At 41.2% G+C, this 13,162-nt stretch overlaps 1 protein-coding gene across 1 annotated transcript in view; it reads right to left on the reverse strand.

The window, feature by feature from the left end:
• BANP (BTG3 associated nuclear protein) overlaps positions 1-13,162 on the reverse strand; it is a 433,716-nt gene that overhangs the window by 388,004 nt on the left and 32,550 nt on the right. The window contains exons 2-4 of the mRNA XM_073659719.1: positions 10,123-10,243; positions 5,970-6,064; positions 4,127-4,326 (exon numbers count right to left, since the gene is read on the reverse strand). Coding sequence (XP_073515820.1) covers positions 4,127-4,326; positions 5,970-6,064; positions 10,123-10,195 — 368 coding nt within the window. The 5' untranslated portion in view covers positions 10,196-10,243. The remainder of the gene's footprint in view (positions 1-4,126; positions 4,327-5,969; positions 6,065-10,122; positions 10,244-13,162) is intronic.

Below are 13,162 nucleotides of genomic sequence, written 5' to 3' on the forward strand. Positions count from 1 at the left end.
GCCCGGGAAGCCGGCAGGATGCAGCGCGGGCCGTCAGAAGGTGAGAATATATGTATTTTTTATTTTATTCTTTTTTTTTTAATGGTACCTGGGTCTGGATGAGAGTCCTCTCCTCCACACCCGGGTACCATCCGCACATTAGACCGCATGAAAAGCGCATCAACATATACAGTGATGCGGATTCCATGCGGTCTAATGCAAGTCAATGGCGGCAAAAGAGCAGCGTTTCCGCAAAATTAATTGACATGCTGCGGATTTTTGACCGCAGCGTTTACGCTGCGGAAAAATCCGCATCATGGGCACAGCACATGCGGATTTCCATTGGGGAACATTGCTTCCCTTCTACCATGCGTTTTTCATGCGTTTCCGCGGCGTTTACGCAACTGCAAAAACGCCGCGGAAACGCATGAAAAACGCATCGTGTGAACTCAGCCTTAATCAATAAAAATAATAATAAAAATAAATGTGAAAATAACAAAAATTAGGCCTAATTTATCACAAAATATATATTAAAAAAAAAAAGCTAGAATTATTTGAATATCCATACAAGAAAAAAAAATTAGAGCTCTTAAAACTGCATGTATGAAAAATCCCCAAAATATGCCTGGTTAGAAAATGGGAAAATGGCCCAAAGGTGACCTGGTTAAGGTCCAGGAGGAGCGACATCACATGTTGTGGAGGTTATGGCGTACTTTCATCATAGTGACATTGCAGCTCTGGATGGGTGGACACACCGCCCACCGGGCAGAAGAAAAACTGCAGTCAATATTTAGACAGTCAACTTAGAGCAGACAGTCTAAAAATGCCCTAAGTTTAACAAAGTGGCTCCCGCTGTTTGGTAAATATGGGGCATTTCTGGACTGTTCAGTCCAAACTTTCACCGCCTATTGGATGCTTTAACTTTTGCCAAAATTGACATCCCCCTAAACGGCACAAATTGCCCCAGAATTCTGATGCACTTAGCATAACAAACCTCCCCGATAGGTTTTATGCAGCGCCTCCTCAATATATAGCATGGGGACAACTGTGCGGGTCATTGGGGATGGGAAAATCTTGTGAAAACAGTTCACAGAACCATAATGGCATTTCATTGGTCGGCTGTAAAGCATATAAAACATTATTTGTTCCTATCACACACAAGGGGAAGAGAAATAAACGAGGGTGTAAAGATGCTGCAATTAAACGGCACGGTTTAATGACGTGGGACGCTTTTACAGGGCCGTTAGTGACCGCCGTGACCTGCATTTGACTCTCGTATTTTCTTTTATGTGGTCACGTGCAATGTACGATCTTCTAGGAGATGGGCAATAAACCATAACCAGGCAGCAAGGACTGAACCTATGGAAAATAGTTGCCAGTAGTGAACAATAGCTGACGACCAGGAAAAATAAATGAATAAATCATTATTTCATCCCATTTCCCAGCAGATCCTGAACTGATGTCTTTCTGCTCATAAAATGAATAATGCTTCAAGTGTCTGGATCTGCTTATACACAAACTTGTAAAACTTCAGAAGAACGGCTCTCAAGCAGATCCCCATCAATGTGTGAGTAGCCGACCTGCCAATTACATAGATGATGGAAAGGGCTGCGGATAACACCGAGGGTCTAGGAACCAAAGCTCGTGAGAATGTGGACCATGCACTCAGCCATGATGGTAGTCTCTAGACCGCGGCACGTCCCCAAAGACATATATGGGCCACGTAGCACCTGGACATGGCCGTCCTCATGGGTAAATGCACCAGGCAGATTGGATGCGACGATCTGCAGAGCTCAGCTGTGGCTTAAGCGTTTTTCCTTGAGGGCAATGAGTCGCATCTAAATTAAACAAGGAATATAATTGCACATCTGCAACCCGGATACAATGTATTGAGAGAGTATCAGCTAACCGGGAGCTCGAGAGTTACAAATTGGCAGGATCCGAAGCTTACATCAAAACCCAGCTGATCCTATACAACGACGGCTGCAAAAACCCAATTCTCAGAGCCGCTCGCTGCGCCCACCTGCCCGGGTGCGTTACATATTGTCAGACGCTTTTCTTGGTATTAAGAGAAGTTATTAGTAAAGCATTTCGCTTTACAAATCGTGTTTGGATTTTTTATTATTTTGTTAGTTGAAATACAAGCTGAATTTACAAATGCCCTGAGGAGGCGAACAAGCTGGGGCCAAATCCAAAACTAAAAGCTCTCCCCTGACACGTACAGGAAGGGAGGGGTGCGCTGGAAATGAATGCACAGATACACAATCAGAGATAGCAGGAAATGATTACACGTCCAGTTACATTACTGTGCAATACAATGTATCATATGGATCAGACATTCCATTGTTCAGCAGTATGTACGGCCGAGGAACTCGGCACAAGCAGCAACAATTGTACCTAAAAATGACGGCTTTGACATTTAAATTCATTTTAAAAGATCTCCCCTAGAAGGGGGAAGCTGATTCGTCATACGAATCTGCCCGGGTGACCTGGTTTTGTGTCCTACTAATGTTCTAGTTGGGGCACACAATGGCTGTCACAGGATGGAGGCGATGTGTGCTCCTCTTACCAGCGGCCGGCCTCTTTCATGTCACTTCTAGGAAAGTTTGGATTATTATTTTGGGAGGAAGGGGAACATTGTTGTGTCATTCTCCCTCTTATATCCCTCTAATAAGGTAATACAGAAGCTGCACGTGTCTCTGACATGTCGGTAATTTCTACGTCTTGGACGAGGATCCCTCCTGCATTATTATTATTAAAGGCTGATCCGAGTGAAGTGATAGAAGAGGCCTCTCTGTACTTACAGGACTTTGCCCGTAAGGCAAAGAATTAACAGTAAATACAGGTAATGAACGTCTCTTTACTGGACAATGTCAGGACATGAACGGGTATTTATATACAAAAAAAATAATATCTGAAGTGTCTATGGACTTACAAAATACCAGCATGGCTGAGGACAATGGCTTTATGTACATAGATTTCTGTACGGACCCTTAGGGGAAACCAGCAGCGAGAGTTACAGTAATTTTGGCTTTAGAGGCTCAATCTTTCATGATGGAGCACATTAAACGCTCCGCTTGCCTTAAAACAGCCTTTGTCCTGATCTATCACTTGATATACCCCTGGTCTTTTTAGCGTCTCATATTTAAAATTAATGCATAAAGATGGTATTTCGTTCTACAGACCAGGTATTTAAGGGTCACTCCTATATTCATTGATGGGTATAACTGGAAAGGATTTGTAAAAAAAAATGTAAAAAAAATACATTTTTGTCCTTTACTATTTATTAAAATTGCCCCGCCATTCCCCTAATATTGCCTTTTTTTTTTCTTTTTTTTTTTTTTACAGCTCGATGTCAATGGGAGCAGCCGCCGCTGCTGCTGCAGTCAGTCAGTGGTGCAGTGTGTACAAGCTCCTTTCTTTTAGCTTGTACGCACTGTGCTGAAGCTGCCAGGATATCCATAGGCCTCTGTGCAACGTGTCCTGGGCTGGTATATGTATCGGCACACTGGTTTTTATATTATGTGCAGTCTGCTGTGCTTCCCTACAGAGTATAAAAAACGTATTATAATTTCAATTTAATTTTTTTTTTTAACTATAGGAATCAATAGCTAACGTACGCCACTGTGCTCCCATATGGCGTCATATATTTGGTACATGTCTGGGAATAGTCCCATTCAATATTTGGTCCTGCCGTTTTTTTCTCCTTCTAGGTAATTAAACCCCATCTGACGATTTCCTTACAGGACATAGATGAGAAGAGTCTCAAATTATGCACCGCATGTAAAAACAGTATTTTGGGATTGGTACAGATAGATATTTCTCATATAAAGAACGTTTCCTAGAGAAATATTTAAGGTTTAATTTTCAGCCAAGTTACACAGGGTTTCTATTACACTTTTGTGCGGTGCTGTGTAATATGTAGGCGTTATCAGGCAAGCTTAGGAGAATGAGACCCAACAATAAGATTTATACATGGTTCATACTATATTAGATCCAAAATGTCACATACTAAGGGGAAAAAAATAGTCCAGAACGAGTGTCTATAAGATGGTACACAATAAGACATGGACCATGCGAGCTCCGGCCTCGCTAGGTAGAACTTATCCAATAATACACTTTTACAGACTTATAGTTGTTTTCCTACCATCGGACTTTGTTCCACGTCTGAGTGGCTCCTAGGGGCGACCCGGCCACCATGGGCACTTGGATTGGGGTGGGCTGTTTGTTCATGATCAGGTCCAGCTTCTCCTCTAAGGACTTACAAGTCGCCTCGAGAACTTGCAGCTTGGACTCGATGCTGTCCAGTCGCAGGCAGATCGTTTGGTTGATGGAGAACAGAAAGGACTGGAAAGGAAAAAAAAAAAGCAAAATCAGAACGTAAACTTCCAGGAGGGAACAGAAAATAAAGGTGATGTGAATCCCCTTTCAGATGACTTGCCTAACTTGTAGAGAAAAAATTGCAAGGGGTGAGAGGGCAATGTATGCAAATATTGAGGAACTGAAAACCCTTTGCAAAAAAAATTCTGATAGGGGGCAATCTACTGTAAGACGTGGTTGTTTAGAGGGGTTTCCCTGTGTTCGTATCACTTGTGAATTCTCAGCTCAGGGTATGAAGGACTCAGGAGCGAGCGTGTCCTGGCCCTTTTTCGGAAGAAACTTTGAAGGTTGTCACTGCTTTTGGAGAAAAAACATACATCGCTCCCAGTCACTGCAGACTAATACCTCAGTTTAGCAGATTGCAAAAGATTTCACCCAAAACTACAGATGAAGCTCCATCAGCGACCTATGGATCTCTCTGCATCTATCCCTTATGGCCTCCCAGCAGAACGTAACGTTTATCACATAGGAACTGAACGCTTTAATGCCCAGATTAAGAATATTTACAAGTGTAAGTCATAGTATGCTTCCTGCAACGCCGTGAAAATAAAAACCTATATTAAAATATTATATTTGTATAATCCAGATGTCTAATTTTCAGAAATATAGGCTGTTCTGAGATTAAGCTGGGGCATAATTCACTTTCATTTTTTTTTTTTTTACGGACTCGCTGACAGAAAAATGTAGGTAAAGAAAGGAATTTCATCCCTGACCTCGGCGTAGAAACCACTTGCATCAGAAAGGTAATTCCAAAGCATAAGCCTCTGAAAAATAGCATGTTTGCCATCTAGTGGCCAAAAGTGGGAAGAGACAAAAAATAACTATATTAATAGAAAGTAATAAGGCCGATCTCACACATCCATGAATCGCGGTCTGAGTATGCACCGGGATACACGGACTGGCCGCAGGTCTCCTGACCTTATAAAACTGCTGGACTGGGGTCAGGAGACCTGCGGCCGGTCTGTACATTGAGGTCCCGTCCTCCCTCTATGCATGTGTGAAACCTGCCTAGCAATTTGGATCCTATGAGACGTTGATCCAGGGAATTGGTCTGATTGCCATATCTGGAGTCAGGAAATTATTTTTCTCCATAATATTGGGCAATTAGCATCGGCATCATGGGAGTTTTTGCCTTCTTCGGGATCAACATGTTAGATTATAGGTTGAACTTGATGAACTTGCATTTTCCTTCAACCTGAAGCCAGAAAAGAGAACAGGGATAGGTCATTAAAGACCCATTAAAGACCATAATTAAAAAAACACAAATGTTTCTTGAATCTCAGGCCACCCTACTGCAGAAATGTAGTATCCCATGGCTAGAAAAATAAAGGCCGACCGAGTAATAGACGTCATCTCTTGCAGAGACATCTGTACATATACTGATTTTATGACTTTATAGAGGCACTCCCATCTGAAAAGCTAATAATATTCATCAATCTGTGCCGGCCACAGGAAAGCGGGGCTCCTCCATAACTCCCATTCACTACAATGGATAGCGCGGACCACTCAAGTGTTTCTGGAGTCGCACTTTCCTGTAGCCGACCTGATGAGATAGTTATTGCCATAGAGGCAAATGTAAGGGAAGGGAAGATGTGCTGAAGACTAAAAACCTTTATGGATGGATCCTGACAGTTGATTTCTATGCGCTGTCGTTTCAGGGAAGGCGACAGGTCGTCCTCCGTGACTTCATGATTCTCTAGAACAACTGTAAAATAAGAATAAAAGGATAAATAAATCAAGAAAATGAAAGGGTTATCATGACAGAAGGACGGGGAGCGGGGTCAGCCTGCAGCGTCCATACCCGGACCCCCATACCCTGACCCCATGTGTCCTGAGGCAGCTTGTAAACACACGCCACGTCTTACAGATGACAGAACGGGTGGGGTGATGGCGTGCGATAAGACATTCTTCTGGCTCTAGACGAGGCCGATCCTGTTGGCTAAGACTGATCAATTAGTAAACAGTATACAAAACCTAGAAAGAAGAAATGATTCTTGCAAGCATCTGCTCAAAATCCAAGCGTCTGTTGTTTCTCCTCAAGCGACCGCTCATCTGGCCCCCCGGCCAACGAGCGAATATACAAGTGAAGACAATGCGATCAGACAGTCGGTGACCGCACGTCGAGATCAGACAGTGGCTGACATGGATGTATCAGCAGACATCAGCGCTTCTACAGGTCAATCCTATGGATTTTGATGGAATTCCATTTAATTTACATCAAGTCGACAAAACCAGAAAATGTTTGAGTTGACTTTTTTTTTCTTTCGGGGTGAGATGAAAATTCAATCACTTTTATCCCCATTGAATCTGGACAATTCGGGTGAACTGGAGCCGCATGTTAACGTGGTAGACGAGGAAGAGCGTTGCCGGTCAAAAGACAAATGATATGGCTGGTTCTCGACTCACTGTGCAATGGGAGAGATGTATATACAGTCATGGCCGAAAGTGTTGGCACCCTTGAAATTGTTACAGAAAACGAAATATTTCTCGCAGAAAATTATTGCAATTACACCTGTTTTGTTATTCCCATGTTTATTTCCTTTGTGTGTATTGGAACAACACAAAAAAAAAAAACAGAGAAAAAAAAAAGGGCAAATTGAAAATAATTTCACACAAAACCGTCGGCAAACAACTTTGTTTCCAGCATGTGATGCTCGTTCACACTCACCTGCGGCAAGTAACAGGTGTGGGCAATAGGAAAATCACACCTGAAACCAGATAAAAAGGGGAAAAGTTGCATCAATCTTTGCATTGTGTCTGTGTCCACTAAGCGTGGAGAACAGTGAGAGGAGAAGAGAAGTGTCTGAGGACTTGAGAGCCAAAATTGTAAAACAGTATCAACAATCTCAAAGTTACAAGTCCATCTCCAGAGATCTTGATGTTCCTTTGTCCACGGTGCGCAACATAATGAAGAGGTTTACAACCCATGGGACTGTAGCTAATCTCCCTGGACGTGGACGACAGAGAAAAATTTATAAAAGGTTGCAACGCAGGATAGTCCGGATGGTGGATAAGCCCCAATCAAGGTCCAAAGAAATTCAAGCTGTCCTGCAGGCTCAGGGTGCATCAGTATAGGCGTGAACGATCCATCCGCATGTGAATGAAATGAAATGCTATGGCAGAAGACCCCAGAGGACCCCACAGATGACACAGAGAAAGCTAGACAGCAGTTTGCCAAAATGTACATGACGTGAGTAGCCAAAATCCTTCTGGGAAAGCGTCTTGTGGACTGATGAGACCAAGATAGATCTGTCTGGTAAAGCACATCATTCTACTGTTTACCGAAAACAGAATGAGGCTTACAAAGAAAAGAACACAGTACCCACAGTCAGATATGGTGGAGGTTCAAAGATGTGTTGGGTTTGTTTTGCTGCCTCTGGCACTGGGTGCCGTAGCTGAGAGCAAGGCATCATGAAATCTGAATATTACCAAAGAATTTTGGGTAGCAATGTAGTACCCAGTGTCAGAAAGCTGGGTGTGCGTCCTAGGTCGTGGGTCTTCCAGAAGTACAATGACCCCAAACATACTTCAAGAAGTTCCCATAAATGGATGGAAACAAAGAGCTGGAGAGTTCTGAAGTGGCAGCAATGAGTCCGGATCTAAATCCCATTGATCACCTGTGGAGAGATCTTACAATTACTGTTGGGAGAAGACGTCTTCACATATGAGACCTGGAGCAGATTGTAAGAAGAGTCCAAGATCCCAGCTGAGGAGTAAGAAGCTGATGGTTATAGGAAGCGACTGATTGCAGTTATTTATGACAAAGGGTGCAACCAAATATTAAGTAGATGGTGCCAACAATTTTGTCCGGCCCATTTTTGGGGGTTTTGTGAGAAATTCTGTCCAAATTGCCTTTTTCTCTCAGTTTTTTTGTGTTGTTCTGATACACACAAAAGGAAATAAACCTGTGTACAACAAAACGTGTGAAATTGCAATCATTTTCTGCGAAAAATATTTCATTTTCTGGAACAATTTCAAGGGTGCCAACACTTTCGGCCATGACTTTAAAACAATAAAAATGGGAGGTTTTGAAGACAACTTATTAAAGGGTATGTCAGGGCAAAATAAAAGCTTCACCTGAGGACAAAAAAAAAAAAGTGGATAATTTTGAATTTTCTTCCATTACGGTTTCTTAAAATATTTTTTCTTAAACTTCTGAAAATCTTAAATAACTATAGAGACATCAACTGTTCCATTTGCACCAAACAAGGTTACCCCCCCCCAAAATATAGGGGGTGATGACACCTCTCCTTCTCATACCGGGCTTCTTCCTACAGCTGCGCCGACAGATAATGCGGATTTTGAAATTACATTGAAATGGCTGCTTGGGAATGAGATAAGGGCTTGCATCACAAATCTTTGAGACGTCTTAAAAGCAGGCAGGGAAATGAGACAAGGCCATTGACATGCTGCGGGGAGACGTGGTGAAGGCTACAGTGGATGGTCTGAACTGCACACAAGTCACTTTAATCAACTTACAAATAAACTGAAAGTGGAAAAAAAAGTCGCTTTAGTGGCTAATAAACATCAATCTGAACAATGGTTTATGGGTAAACTAAGGGAACCGTAACGAGTTATATCTGGATGTTAAATACAAATGTGCCGGCAGCCAGTGCTCCAAAGAAAATTAAACCGCGGATGTAGTTTATTTGATATGGAACAAGTGCCGAGAATATTCACAAATAGTAGAAGTAGGTACAAGTGTTCTTCCTGCCCATATCCAACTTTGAAGTCTCGCCTAAGACATAGTGTGCACGCAGCGATCGGCCCCTTCTACAATTCCTGCACAAGCAATTTAATAAATTTCATCCGAACTCTGAGTAAAAAAAAACAGCAGAAAAAAAAATGTACAAATATTTGAAATCTATAAACATAGAACCAAACGCTATGGGTGTACTTAATACTCATAATGCCATGTATGGAAGGGGTGTACTATAACACACATCATTAATCAACCTATATTACTAAATAGTCAACCCCAAAACACTACCAGTTTTTACAAATAGAATAAAATAGTATACTTTATTGAGTTACAAAATGGTTAAAACAGTAATTCTAATAGATAGTTATAAGGTGCCCCCCTCGAGGAAGCACACCACGCGAAACGCGCGTCGGGGCGACGCTCACAGTCGGTCATTCATCCACGCCATGGGTAAGTTCCTTTTACAGCTTCAGAGCCTTATAACTTGGCACCAGTAGTGCACCATACACCCCTTTTGAGCACTTGCTCTATGGGATTTCTGGTTTCTCGACATTTTTATGACATACTAACTTGCTGTGGCATATCTATTTATTTACTTTACCCTGCTGGCTAAGATGATGTATTGTACCCTCTTGTGATCTTCATTGATTGTACACCTATTAGAATTACTGTTTTAACCATTTTGTAACTCAATAAAAGTATACTATTTTATTCTATTTGTAAAAACTGGTTTTGTTTTGGGGTTGACTATTTAGTAATATAGGTTGATTAAAAATATTTGAAATCAGCATCAAGTCAATTTACGCTGCAGATTTCTACTGTGTAATTTACACTTTGTAAAGCTGCAACAAAACCCAGTGAAAAATCCACAAAAATTAAGCCGTGTGTGAATGTTCTCTTGAAAAAAAGATGGCGCTGCAGCTCACACCTTTGTATGATGAAAACGTCAAGTTAAGATTTATATATTTTAGACTTCACCCAATTGTCCTGTAGGTAGAAAGTGACATGGACACATCTCATACATTCTGTACATGCCCCATTAATCAGAGATAATAACCCACCAGGGTGATGATCAGATTGCAAATCTTCTACCGCTATCTGGACCACTTCCGCCAGGTCCTGTCCTGACATCATTTATAAATCGTTCCTTGCTGCAACACAGCACAAAAGTTCTCGTTGATTCTGTGAGAAGAGAAAAAAATACAAATAGTTAAATAATATTTCATTTACACCAAATCCAACATCCATGTATATCCATCATATAGAAGTGTAAAAAAAAATAATGATGCACTTTAACATATTGTCACATAAACACAATGACTCATCTCTGTTAGTTAAAGATCACAAAAAGGGCAATTTGATCAAGTTATTTAGTGGAAAAGGGTTTTTAGTGACCATTCTGAACAAAAAAATTTCAAATGAGTTAATGAAAAAATACACAATTACAAATGTAACAGCTGGGGGATGTGAACTGATCAAGAACAGTTTACCTAATACATTGGCAGTGCAGAGTTTGTAGGACACTGTTTACTTTCACACTTTGGTTTTCCCATAAGCTGCTCAGGTAATATTCAATTTCACACCTTGATCAGCCAATGTTTACTTTAATGCATCACTAATTTAATTAAACTGTACTGCAAATCTCATGTGATGACACCAAGATCTTATGGTTTTAACCTTAGGAAAAATCATAAAAATAAAAGGGTTTCACATACTGCTGTACCTGCTTTTTTTCACAAAAAAGCAGCAAAACCTGATACCTGCTACCGTGCTACAAAAGTTATCAAATAAGCTGTAAACTCCTACACAAGAGCTACTTGAAGTTATCTCATTAATAGGCCAGATCCCAACGGATGCACAAATTTCCGCCTGCTTTTACGTGACCTATTTTTGTCCATAAAATGGAACTGATTAGCGCACGCTTGCGATAAATCACGTGGAGATGTTCGCTAGCACAAGAACACTTGGCCGACAGCTCTCTCCCGACTCCCCCAAATACACTCAGCGGACAGCGGTCTCTTATGCTCGGGGTGGAGCAGCTGTATGTTTTCAATGGCCAATATTTTTATACTAATTTATATGTATATATGTATATTTATATAATGTGTAACAAGCAAAGTAGCACTCTGTAAAGCTAAGTATGCGAATATGAAATATATGAAATATGAATAGCATTACTGCTGTAGAAAATAGAAATGAGAAATCTTAGCGCATAAATTGGCCAATTCATGTGTACCTGGTAGCCGCGATAAGGCGTTTCTCAAAATACCAGGACCCTGTCAATGTGATTTCTTATTTATTTCTATTTTCTACAGCAGTAATGCTGTTCAAGTTTCATATATTTCATGTTCACATACTTAGCGTTACAGAGTGCTACTTTGTTTGTTAGTTGTATATGGAGATGGCTGCCGGTCAGTTTTTTCTGTTTCTATATATATATATATATATATATATATATATATATATATAAGCTTTGACTGAGCACTCTGCCTCTATGCCACAGGCGATTTTAATTACAGCAGGATCTTATTATCCCACACACAAGCAGATGGATGTCTCTTAAGAGAGGAATTCACATTGATGGGTTCCTGGTATTTTGAGAAACGCCTTATCGCGGCTACCAGGTACACATGAATTGGCCAATTTATGCGCTAAGATTTCTAATTTATTTCTATTTTCTACAGGTGTAATGGTATTCATGTTTCATATATTTCATGTTCGCATACTTAGCGTTACAGAATGCTACTTTGTCTGTTAGTTGTATATGGAGATATCTGCTCCTAATAAGCACCTGTTCACACCTATTTCTTGTTTTGGAAGTGCCGGTCAGTTTTTTCTGTTTATATATATATATATATATATATATATATATATATATATATATATATATATACCACTGCAAAATTTTCATTTTCTCAGATTTTTCTCTTTCTAGGTATATTTTTGAGTAAAATGTACATTGTTGTTTTATTCTATAAACCACTGACGACATGTCTCCGAAATTCAAAGCTAAAAATTTTGTATTTATTTGCAGCAAATGAGAAATCGTCAAAATAATAAAAAAGAAACCGTGCTTTCAGACCTCAAATAATGCAAAGAAAACAAGTTCTTATTCATTTAGAAACAACAATCCTCATGTTTTAACTCAGGAAGAGTTCAGAAATCAATATTTGGTGGAATAACCATGATTTTTAATCCCAGCTCTCATGCGTCTTGGCTGCTTTCCACCAGTCTTTCACACGGCTTTTGGGTGACCTTATGCCGCTCCTGCAGTTCTTCTTTGTTTGATGGCTTGTGACCATCCATCTTCCTCTTGATCACATTCCAGAGGTTTTCCATGGGGTTCAGGTCTGGAGATTGGGCGGCCATGACAGGGTCTTGATGTGGTGCTCCTTCATCCACACATTGATTGACCTAGCTGTGTGGCATGGGGCATTGTCCTGCTGGAGAAACCAGTCCTCAGAGTTGGGGAACATTGCCTGAGCAGAAGGAAGCAAGTGTTTTTCAAGGATAACCTTGTATGCGGCTTGATTCATACGTCCTTCGCCCAATTCCAGCCTCGCTGAAGCATCCCCAGATCATCATCGATCCTCCACCATATTTCACAGTGGGTGCAGACACTGTGGCTTGTATGCCTCTCCAGGTCTCCGTCTAACCATTAGACGACCAGGTGTTGGGCAAAGCTGAAAATTAGACTCATCAGAGAAGATGACCTTACTCCAGTCCTCTATGGTCCAATCCTTATGGTCTTTGGCACTCTTCAGCCTGGCTCTCCTTTGCTTCTCTTTGATGAAAGGCTTTTTCTAGCTTTACATGACTCGAGGCCTCTAGGAGCCCGTTACCAACTGTTCTTGCCGTGTACTTCACCCCGGCTGCCATTCCTTTTGTAGGTCACTTGATGTCATCCTGCGGTTGCTGAGTGACATTGGAATAAGATGACGGTCATCCCGGTCAGTGGAGAGTCACTTTCGCCCTCTGCCGGTCTGTAGCTTTGTTGTCCCCAATGTCTGCTGCTTGACCTCGTTGTAATGGACGGCCGTCTTCAAAATTTTAAGGATGGAGGCAACAAGACGCTCACTGTATCCCTCTGCTAGTAAAGCC

This window comes from Phyllobates terribilis, unplaced genomic scaffold (genome assembly GCF_046119375.1).
Source record: "Phyllobates terribilis strain yellow unplaced genomic scaffold, ASM4611937v1 Scaffold_14__1_contigs__length_39327217, whole genome shotgun sequence".
Taxonomy (NCBI): Eukaryota; Metazoa; Chordata; class Amphibia; order Anura; family Dendrobatidae; genus Phyllobates; species Phyllobates terribilis.